General features: G+C 37.4%; 1 protein-coding gene and 1 non-coding gene across 2 annotated transcripts; one reads left to right on the top strand and one right to left on the bottom strand.

Moving 5' to 3' along the window:
* Nucleotides 1–2164: 2164 nt before the first annotated feature.
* On the top strand, nucleotides 2165–2271 carry LOC114007644 (U6 spliceosomal RNA). The gene has a single exon (XR_003549238.1). It is a non-coding gene; the product is annotated as a U6 spliceosomal RNA (small nuclear RNA).
* Nucleotides 2272–3932: 1661 nt separating this feature from the next.
* LOC102484437 (olfactory receptor 4D10) lies at nucleotides 3933–4865 on the bottom strand. Its single transcript, XM_006147431.1, has one exon. It carries the CDS (start codon nucleotides 4863–4865, stop codon nucleotides 3933–3935), a length of 933 nt encoding a protein of 310 aa, XP_006147493.1.
* Nucleotides 4866–11754: the final 6889 nt, after the last annotated feature.

The raw sequence follows: 11754 nt of genomic DNA, 5'->3' as shown, positions 1-11754 counted from the left end.
TTTTTTTTTTTTTTTTTTTTTTGTGGTTTGTATTGAATTTTCTATGTATATAATTATGTCTTCTATAAGTAGGTACTATTCCACTTCCTTTTCTATTTAAATGCCTTTTATTTTACCCTTTTGTCTGATTACATTGGCAGTACAAAGGACTGCCAATACTTTGTGGAAAATGAAGAAAGTGGACAACTTTGTCTTGTTCCAGATTTCAGTGAGAAAACTTCCATCTTTTCCCCATTTGGAGTTACGTTACATATTGGTTTGTGTTATTTGGCTTTTCTTGTGTTGATTGTGTTAAGAAATATGCTTTCTTAACTATTTTGTTTAGAGTCTTAATAATGCAGAAATGTTGTATTTTATCAAATGCTTTTTCTACATCGATTGATACGATATTATGATTTTAACCTTTTATAACGGAGTGTATTACATTTATTATTTTGTGTCTGTGATGAACCATCTTTGCATTCTTGGAATAAAGCCTACTTCGTTATGATGTATAATCTTTTTAAGGTGCAGATGGATTTGATTTGGTACTTTTTTCTGTTTTTTGAAGATTTTTGTATCTGTGCTCATCAGAGGTATTGGTCTATAGTCTACAGTTTTTCCTCTGTTATGTCCTTGACTGCTGTGGTATCAAAGTGATGGAGGCTTTATAGAATGAGTTTGGGAGGGTTTCTTTCCTTGTATCTTTTGAAATAGTTTCAGGAAAATTGGCAGCAGTTCTTGTTTAAAAGTTTTGTAGAACTCAGAAATAAGCTGTCAGGACCTGAACTTTTTCTTCTTCAGAGACTATTTGCTACTGATTCAATCGCATTGCATGTTATTTGGCTCTTTAGACTTTCTATTTCTTCTTGATTCTATCTAGGTACAGTGTTTGTGTCCAGAAGTTTGTCCATCTCATTTATGCTTTTAGTTTGTTGGCATATAGTTGCTTATGGTAGTCTCTCTTCTTTTAAAAAAGAATTATTTGCCATAGGGTGGGCGCCACCACACCCTAAAAATTTATTTATTTAATTTAATTTACTTTTATTATTAACTTATTTAAACATTGCTATAGGACATGTGTGCTCACCAGAGAAAGATAGATAGATAGATAGAGAGAGAGAGAGAGAGAGAGAGAGAGAGAGAAAGAGAAAGAGAGAGAAAGAGATGGAAAGTGAGAAAGCAAGTCACTAGATCTGGGACTCAAACCTGTGGTCAGCCATGTGGGAGTTCAGCACCTTAACCACAATGCCACCTATTGGCCCATTTGCCGTATTCACTTCATCTTTTGTATTTATGTTAAATCTGTTGTAACATTACCTGTTTTATCACTGATTTTATCTATCTGGCTCTTTTTCTGATTTTCTTGGTATTTCTAGCTAATATTTGCCAATTTTTGTAATCCTCTCCAAAATCCAGGCTTTTTGTTTGATTGTTTGTATTGTCCTTTTATTGCCAATTTTATTTATTTATGGTCTGATTTTATTGCTTATTTATTTTTGGTCACACGGCATGTACACTTGCTAGAGAAAGAGAGGAAAAGTGAGAGATCACCATCTGGAGGATGGTCACGGTGCAATCCCTTCTCCTCCATTCTCCTCAATGTATTTAGGGCATGCACAAACATATGCCCTGCATGATTTTCAAGCCGTGTCTGGGAGTTGAGTCATGGTTAGCCATTTGGGAATCCAGCACCTTAACCACAGCACCATCTGCAGATCCCACATTTGTATAGTTTTAACAGTTTTGAAATCTAGGAGGTCCTACCTTCAGAACTGGAGACAAAACCTCCCAGCAGGTATAAATAGCATAACAAGTAAATAAATAAAAGTCAAGTTGATACTTTTTAAACTGTAATTTCTGATTCACATATCATCATTTTACATCTCTATGAGGTAAAATATAGATTTTTAAAGCATGTATACACTGTACAATAATAAAATCAAGGATATGAGCATGTGCATCATCTTAAACATTTAACATTATATTATATACACTCAAAAATCACTCTACTAGGTTTCTTTGGAAGTATATATCACTATGTTGCCGATGTTGTGATACATCATTCTTTTTACATGCATTGTTGTGCTTTGAGACAAATGGATGAATTTAGTAGATATAATGCTAAGTGAAATAAGTCAGGCTATAGAGGATGAATATTGTATGTCCCTACTTAATAAATATTGTGCTCACTTCAGCAGCACGTACACTAAAATTGGAACAATACAGAGAAGATTAGCATGGCCCCTGTGCAAGGATGAGAAATGAATTCATGAAGCATTCCATATTTGAATAAAATAAATAAATGAATAACAAGTGTCCTTATTCATCAACTAAAATTAAAGGACTTTATAGGATAGAAATAGTAAGAGAAATGGTAGATACTAAATGCTAGCTGCAGGGAGGTCTGGAGAAGATGAGGGCAAAATTGTCAGGTTGATGTATCAAATAATGTGTTTCACTTTATTCCCAGGTTTTTTGCATATATACACATACTATGTTGTAGGTTCATAGGCTTCAGTCATTTTTAGAAAGTTATGTTGTCAAATAATCAATTAATCAATTGTTTTATTTATTTATTTATTTAGCTAGTGGGTGCACGTGTTTACCAGAAAGTGACAGAGACAGAGGGAGATGGAGGAATCCTCCCCTCCCCCCCTCCATGGCTAATGGTCCTACTGCAATCCCTTTTATTCCACTTTTTCATCCCAGTTAGATTCAGGACACTTATGTACATGTACCCAGTATGTTTTTCAAGCTGTGGGGGCTGGGATACAATCTACTAGTTTGGCCCCATGGGATCTGGCTCTCCTACCACCAGGCCACAGGGCCGGCCTGAATCAATGATTTTCTTAATCATACCTTTCAATGATGTGAAGAGCAGAAGTGAGAGACAATGTTCATTCACTTAGTGTTTAAATTCAATAAATTTTTAGTAGTGTTTACTGGGTTCTACTAGTGCCAGGTGCCTGGGGCATGGCAATAAATAAAGCATAACCCTATAGGAAGTGATCAGAAAAAATAGAGCAGGGAATTTGAAACAGCAACCTGAGTGTCATGCTGGAGTTAAGTATAGGCTGCTGAGGGCACTCAGTGGAGGGCAAGGCTACAGTTCAGAGGAAAGATAGGTTAGGACTTTGCTCAAGGTCATAGGTTCATAATTGGTGAGGTCCATTTTCTGACTCAGGCTGTGCTAATTCCAAGACACCTGCTCCCAACCACTGGAGTGTGAGATTTAGGTTAACAAAAATTTCAGGTGATAATTGATTAATTTTTTTATATACTAGATCTACAGGAATTTAATTTGAACATATTTGATTTGAGTGTGGTTATTTCATAGAAGACACATGGAATAAACACCCAAGCTGCATTATGTTTCCAGTATGTGTCTCAGTTCCCTTTTTGGTGGCAGTGCCACAACGAAGTGTTTGAATTTATTTTGAATCCATTTCTTTTACTTATTTTATGGTTGTATTCCAAAAGCAATATATATCTTTCCTGGTATCAATGTTATTTCTGTATTTTCTTCTGTGGTCCCAAACTCATTTTTTCCTTAGGATGACATAATGATCAGAATATTTGATCGTGCATATCTTACAAGCAGAAATAAAAAGTTACTTGGAAATCACTTGTCAAATAGAGTGTATTAGTTGGCCAGCAAGTGGCATGGTGGTTAAGGCATTGGATCTCACATAACTGTGCGGTTTGAATCTGGGACCTGGTGGCATGAAAAACACTCCAGGTGTGTGTGCATGTGTGCCCCATATTCCAAGCAGAGAATGGAGAAAAGATTGCATCATGACCACACATCACAGGTAACAATATCTCACTTTCCCTCGCTACCTGTCCCTCTCTAGTGTGTGCCAACACTCTATGAAAAAATCTAAAAAGGAAAAAAAAGTATTAACTGGGCCAATATTTTCAGAGATGGTGAGGAGGAAACTACTAATCTATTACCTGGCAGAAGGTTTTAATCTTTTCTTAAGTCTCCTCATGGCTGACTTCATCTCATGGTTCCTCAGAGTGTAGATCAAGGGGGTCAGCAGAGGGGAGATGACCGTGAAGGTGACAGAGATGGCCTTATCTGTGGGGAGGGCAGTGAAGGGCCGGGCGTAGACGTAGATGCAGGGCACAAAATGCAGGGTCACCACGGTGATGTGGGAGGTGCAGGTGGAAATGGCTTTCCTCCTGCCCTCTCCTGCCTGAGACCTCACTAACAGTAATATGACCAAATAGGACACCAGGAGTAAAACAAACCATGATGTGGTGAGCATCCCATTATTGGAAATCATCAGCAGCTCAAGTACAAAAATGTCTGTGCAGGCAAGTTTGAGGACCTGGGGAACGTCACAGTAGAAAGTGTCAAGGACATTGGGCCCACAGAAGGGCAGCGGGAGCAACAGAGAAATCTGCACAATGGAGTGGACAAAACCTCCCACCCAGGCGGCCACAATGAGCCCAACACAACGGCCTCTACTCATGATGGTCACATAGTGCAGGGGCTTGGAGATGGCCACGTATCGATCCAGCGCCATCACTGACAAAGAAAATACATCCACCCCTCCAATAAGGTGGAAGAAGAACATCTGAGTGAAGCAGCCATTGAAGGAAATGGTCTTGGTCTTAGACAGAAGGTCCACCAGAACCTTGGGAGCTGTGATGGAGGAAAAGCAGATATCTGCAACAGATAAATTGCGGAGCAAAAAATACATGGGGGTGTGAAGGCAGGACTCACAGGTCACAGTGACCATGATGAGGAGGTTTCCCAGCAGAGTTATCACGTAGACCAAAAGGAGGAAAAGAAATAAGACCAAGCTCACTTCTGGATTCTGGGTCAGGCCAAGGAAAACAAATTCTTTGACCCTAGTGCAATTTTCCACCTCCATTGAATCATCCTCTCATTTTCTCTTTTGTTTAAAGCTGTGTCCTATGAGGGGAGTCCTCTCTTTATTACATTTCTTACTGAGCACCGAGAATGCAGTTCATGAGCTTCTTCACTGACAGTGTTGTTTGGAGTTTACAAAGTTGTTCACATTTTTAAGATTAAAATTATTTTGTGGTCAATTAACATAATCAAATGCAAAGTCATTCAATAATTCATTTCATATAAGATTATTTTGGGAAAGAAAGTATGTTAAGTAGTGACATTTCTACAGCATATTGTAAAATAATATTCAGTTCCTAAGGATCAGTTTGGCGCTTTGAGTAGAAATTGTCCATCATAATAAGTCTTTGTTTTTATCTGCTTTAAGAAAAAATTTCCATCTTCTTGTCATTTGTACTGCCTTGAAAGTGAAAAGGTTCTGGTTTCCCTAGAGGGAAAATAGGAAATTATTATCTGCAGGTTCTTATTTTTATTTAAATGCTCCTGGTTGTAATTATTACTATCAGTTATTTTTTACACGATGTAGAAAAACATTGTAATAAGAACTTATGGATGTTTTGAAGATCTGAAAGGTGATCTATTTTTTTCCCAAAAGAGAGAATTTCCTGCTCTAGGAGGCAGTGGTATGTAGCACTAAGGGCTCTGAACTGTGGATTGCAGCATTGTTTCCACCTTGTCCTTGTTATGTCATCAACTAGCTGAACCGTGGGGGCTCTGACACTTTCCTGTGAACTGTGTGGACTATGTTGGTTCAAGCTATCAGTGGGGAGGCGGAATCTGATCCAAGGAGGAGTTTCACTGGACTCTGAAATACTGAATGAACATGCAGACCCTCGGATCTGAATGTAGGTTCCCAAATTCAGGCTCTGCCAAAATGGAGGAACCAACAGGTGATTTTTCCCCCTACTGCCCTGCTCTTCTTCCTCTTCTCTTGTCTCCATCATTACAAGAACCGACTGTAGGTGGTCGGGAGGAGTTAATATGGAAACATGACAACCCCTACAGTCTTCACAGTCCAAGAGTTAATGTATTTTGTGAATGACTCTCTTCTGTATTGGTACGAAGAAGGGATTTTTATTTCTTCCCTTTAGATTTATTTTCTATATCTAAGGAAAGAAAGGTGAGCTCATTTCCCCACAAAACAGTGTTATGTGATCTAACTAATGAACAGATGTACTTCTGTTTTACTCTGAATCTTAATTTCATCTGCTACAGCATATACTCACTGTTTAAGCATTTAATTAATCAGAATAATTTTTTTGTATTAACTTCAGGGTGGAGGTTTTAGTGAAATAATCTAAGACGAGCTACTTACATAAAGAATGCAAACTTTCCAACCAGCTTTGTGTTTAGCCTAGATTCAACCCAACCTTCCACATCGTTGTAGCATCCTCAGTGAGCTGCACAACAGAAATTGGAACTGACTCTCTAAAGTTACATTCAGATCCATTCCTGACAATTCATCAGGGCCCAAAGAACACTCCCTTTTATTTAAGTCATGCTTTAGTTCCTCAACACATAGTTTGTGATTCTTTTAGTGTGGCTGAGATTTTCCTACTACTACCAACATGTGCACATGTATGACAAAGTTCTTAGTCTGGAGCAATGAATAATCTGATTCAATAAAATATATGTTTATATATGCCTGGGATGTGATGCTGGTACAAATATAGTGTTATGAAGTATAGCAAAGGGGCTAATTTGATACAGTTTCCCAGAGGAAGTAAAGATTTTATACAGTCTTAATGGATTTTCAGGAGTCAGAAGGGATAGACCATGTAAAGGAAACAACTCACAACAGGCCAGTCAGTGGTGAAAATGATATACATGTACTAAGAACATTGGTAAACATAGTGTGATTGGCATAGAATAGGGGGATCTGTGGAATGGAAGGATTTTTTTTAATTTTTAAAATTATTTTTTAAATAGAGACATTTGCTATAGAGCATGTGCACTTTCCAGAGAGACAGAAAGTGAGAAGTCATCCCCCAGCGGGGATGACCATGATGCAATATCTTCTCCTCTATTGTCCTTTTGGGATTTTGGGCACGCACGCACACGTACCCAGTGTGAATTTTAAGCCACCAGGTCTGGGACTCGAACCATGATCAACTATGTTGGAGCCCAGCAATGTAACCATTAAGCCATATGCTGGTCCCAGAAGAAAATTTTTTATCAGGTATATAAACATTCTTACTTCTTTTTTTCCCCCAAGCATTTTATATATGTATATATATATATATATGTATGTATATATGTACATAGCCATTACGCTAACTGCTAGTCCCCCAAGCATTTCGCTATAGGGAGCATGCGTTCGCCAGACAGACAGGAGACATAGAGACAGAAAGCGAAAAATCACCCCCCAGGGGGATGGTCATGCTGCAATCCCTCCTCCTTCATTCTCCTCCTGGGATCTTGGGCACACACGCACACGCGCCCGGTGTGAGTTTTAAGCCACCGGGTCCAGGATGCGAACCGCGGTCGACTACGTGGGAGTCCAGCAACATAGCCATTATGCTAACTGCTGGTCCCAAGTAAAATAATTCTTTAAAAAATACTTGTTGGGGGGACCAGCAGTTAGCATAATGGCTATGTCGCTGGACTCCCACGTAGTCGACTGCGGTTCGCATCCTGGACCCGGTGGCTTAAAACTCACGCGGGGCGAGTGTGCATGCGTGCCCAAGATCCCAGGAGGAGAATGGAGGAGGACGGATTGCAGCATAGCCATCCCCTTGGTGGGCGATTTCTCGCTTTCAGTCTCTCTGTCTGTCTGGTGAGTGCACGCACCCTATAGCAAAAACCTCTCCAAAAAAAAAAAAAAAGAATTATTTTACTTTTTAACATTTATTTATTTATTTATTTTAATTTGACCAGAGAGGAACAGAGAAAGAGAGAGCAAGAGGGAAAAGAAAGCAAGCTGCCAGGTCCGTGACTCGAATGGACTGCCATTAGCCATGTGGGACTCCAGTGCCCTTACCCACTATGCCATCTTCCGGCCGTATATTCTTACGTCTTTATTAACGGTTTTACTAGTCTATTCAATGATTTTTAGGTATCGTTTGTTTGTTTGGTGAATGACTGAATTGACTCTCCTTACCTCCTAGTTCTCATATTCAGGATTGTAAATTTTAATGTATCTCTCCATGGAGGGTGTAGGTAATATCCTTTGAGTTCTTTACTCTCAGCTCAGATCTCTGTATCTGGTGTGACATGACATGGGGTATTCTGTAAAATGGTGATGGAAAGTTGTGGCTCTTGCTTGCGTATGGGGACTGAAAAACATAGTGACCCCTCCTGGGAGGTGATCCACACTGGATCAACTACACTTTCCTCTCTCTATCTTTTTTGGATGAAAGCTAAGAGGGTGGTGTGATTACACAGCAGTTGGAGGAATCATGAGGACAATGCCTACCTGTATTTTATAAGCTGTTACCAATCATCCTTGAAAAAATGTTAAATTATCATTACTTGCTTACTTTATATATAACCAGTTTACGTTTATTGGAATCTTCAAATGTATATGATAACTTGGGCCATGTTGCCATACAGTTTACAGCCTAAAGTAATGTATTTGTGCAAATTGATAAGCATCATGTATATTGAAAGTGAGCCATATAATGAGAGTAAAGGGAGATTTAGGGGGGGCAGAAGATGTGATAGGAGATTTAATGATTTCTAGTAGTAACAAAAATTTCCACTTCAAGAAGTACTTATTATTAGTGATATATTAAGTTGATTAAGTTAATTCTCACCACCATCTAGTAGCTAAATGTCAGTGTTATTACAGTGTTATGATTTGAAGTCCAATTCTCTTTCAGTTTTTTTAAAACCTAACTAAAACGCATATGGCATACATGAGCCTAGAAAACTGAGAAAACTGTATTCTTCAAATCTCAGTATTATGAAATTCTTACGGAACTATAGTTAAGGAGACAGATTTTCTTTATTGAATCTAAAGAATTTGGACATCAACCAAAATGTCTCATACAAACAATGTTATTGTTTTTGTATGAGATATGCTATGATTCAGTGTTCAGTTGAAGGAAAAGATGTATAAAATACAAGAGATGAAACTAGGATGGAAGAAAGGGTTCTCTCTCTCTCTGTGTGTGTTTGTGTGTGTAAGTGTTCTATCGGGTCTAAATTTGTATAACAAGAGTGTTTACAAAATCAGTCAGAAGATACACATTTGGCAGGAAGAAGAAATTTCCATTAACCTTAAGTGATCTCACAAATTAACATTCAATGGTTCTTAGCAAATAGATGTCTTCTCCAACAGTGAAAGGATCCCATTTCTGCATTTCTCTTAACACAATGACCGTAATTCTCAGTAATTAAGACCTACCTTTGTTGTTTCTGTTGCTGAGATGATCATCTTGATTCTGAAGGATTTAATATCCCTGGAAGATACTCAGAGTCGCATTATTTGTATACAGTCAGTAATGACATTTCAATTTCAGTATACCTAACCTTTACTTTAGCTAGTAGTTTAGTATCTTTACCAAGTTGTGTTGGTCTTGAAACAAATGAAGATTGTGTGCTGTTAGGAACAATATATAACAGAAGATTGGTGACATTACTTCTTGAAAATTTTGTTTCCAAAGGTAAAGTCCTTTGGAGAACTCAAATATTTTAGAGTCCTTGCTCCATTTTCAGAAGAGAGGAAAAATATCACATCTTTAAGGTCCTCTCACTGTCACCATTTTATATCCAAATCCTCCAGCCTTAGGCTTAATGTAAGAACTGCAGAAGGAATATTATTGGACAAGGACTGGAAACAAGTGTCTAATTCCATTGTTGGTGATGCAGTCTCAATGGGAGTTATTAAAATGTTATGAAGTCATGCCCATATGTACACATTCACACATGTGGACATTTTGGTTGGTGTCCAAATTCTTCAGGTCCAATAAAGGAAATCTGTCTCCTTAACTATAGTTCAATCAGAATTCTGTAATATTGAGATTTGAAGAATGCAATTTTCTCAGTTTTCTAGGCTAATGTTTGCATATGCGTTTTAGTTAGGTTTTCAAAAAACTGGAAGAGAATTGGACTTCAAATCATTTGCACCCAGTGCAGTTGCTAATTATCCACAAAAATTATTGTAGCCCCATTTTGTTATATTTAACCACATGAACAGAATCATAGTTTAGATGATATTTGGGTAATACACATTTGCCTTTTTTTTTTTTTTTGAGAAGGTTTTGCTATATAGTGTGTGTGCTTGCCAGAAAAACAGATAGAGACAGAGAGATAGAAAGTGAGAAATCACCGTCCAGAGGGGATGGCCACACCGCAATCCCTCCTCCTCCATTCTGCTTTCAGGATCTTGGGCCAGGTCTGGGACTTGAACTGCGTTTGACTATATGGGAGTCCAGCGACATAGCCATTACACCATCTGCTGGTCCCTTATCACTTTAGTCAGGTAGAATAATTTGTGGACAACTAGTCAGAGTGTTAGTAAAACTATGCACACAATTATAGCATTTAATGTAGAATAATGCGATTTATAGAATGCTTTGACGTTATTAGAATCCAATTCCACTGTTTCCAGAATAATTATGGGTTTGCATTTACCTTTTCTTTCATTTTTTTTCAGTACCCTAGTCTGCAAAGATAAGAACAGTATGAAAGAGGTCACTTCTTTTAATTTTTTTTATATTACATTTAATCACCTATATCTTTTTTCCTGTGTTTTGATCTTGCATTTATTTATTTATTTAAATTTATATTTTATCATGTCTTTATAGTATACAATTCTTTTTCCAACACAAATACCATGCATGTCAGTCAAGACAAGGATATTACTATATACATTATCATCAGCAAATAGCTTCTCATTTTTTGTCAATTAAGTATACTTTTATCCGTATTTACTTTCCCTTCCCCCCTCCCTCCCTTCTATACTCAAGTAAACTTTTTTTTAACATTTTATTGATTCACAACAGATCTTAAAATATGGACAATGCTAGAATCTAGTGACAAGTGCACTGTAATTTTCTTCTGAAACAATTTTTTTCTATCTCTATTCCTAATCATATATATCTTTACAGTGTATAACATTTCTTTGTCCAGCACAATTACCATACATATCAGTCAAGACAAAGACACTACCATCCACATCATAATCAGCAAAGAGCTTTTCATTTTTTTAGATTATTATTATTATTATTCTGTTCTTTTTTTAAACATCCACTTGCTATACATCATTTGGCTTGTAAAGAGAATTTACCTAACATGAAATACTTCTCAGACCAGTCTAGTTGAGATTACTATACATATTATCATCAATAGGTAATAAAAACCATTTCTGTGTCCCACTAATTTCATGACTATTTTTCTCCTGCTTTCATTTCTATACCCTTCTCTCCTACCCTTCCTCCTCCCCCAACCCCTGCACCTCGGCCCAGCACACTGCGTTCACATCGTCTTCAGTGTCCATAACTATTTTCACAGCTTTTTTTCCCACTTTTTAAAAATTTTATTATTATTATCATCATAATCTTATTTATATTACATTGGGTTACATATAATTTTACAGTGTATTACATTGCTTTTTCAAAAGGGAATGCCATGCATGTCAATCAATACAGACATTAATCTCCCCACTTCATCGTTCAATATCTTTTCTATGTTTTTTCCAATCATTATTATTATTATTCTAATTATTTTTTAAAACAGTCAATCACTATTTCTCATTTTGCTTGTAAAAAGACTTTACCCATCATGAAATACTTCTCAGACCAATCCAGTTGAGAATACTATACATGTCATCAACAGATAATAAGCCATGTCTGTTTCTCACTAACGTCCTGCCTCTCTATTGTTCTCTTGCTATCTTTCTCTATCCTCTTCTCTTCACCTCCCCCATTCCACACTGTCCTATTCTC

Source organism: Tupaia chinensis, unplaced genomic scaffold (genome assembly GCF_000334495.1).
Source record: "Tupaia chinensis unplaced genomic scaffold, TupChi_1.0 Scaffold000213_1, whole genome shotgun sequence".
NCBI classification, from domain to species: domain Eukaryota; kingdom Metazoa; phylum Chordata; class Mammalia; order Scandentia; family Tupaiidae; genus Tupaia; species Tupaia belangeri.
The sequence above is the reverse complement of the archived record's forward strand: the minus strand, read 5'-3'. Positions and strand labels throughout refer to the sequence as shown.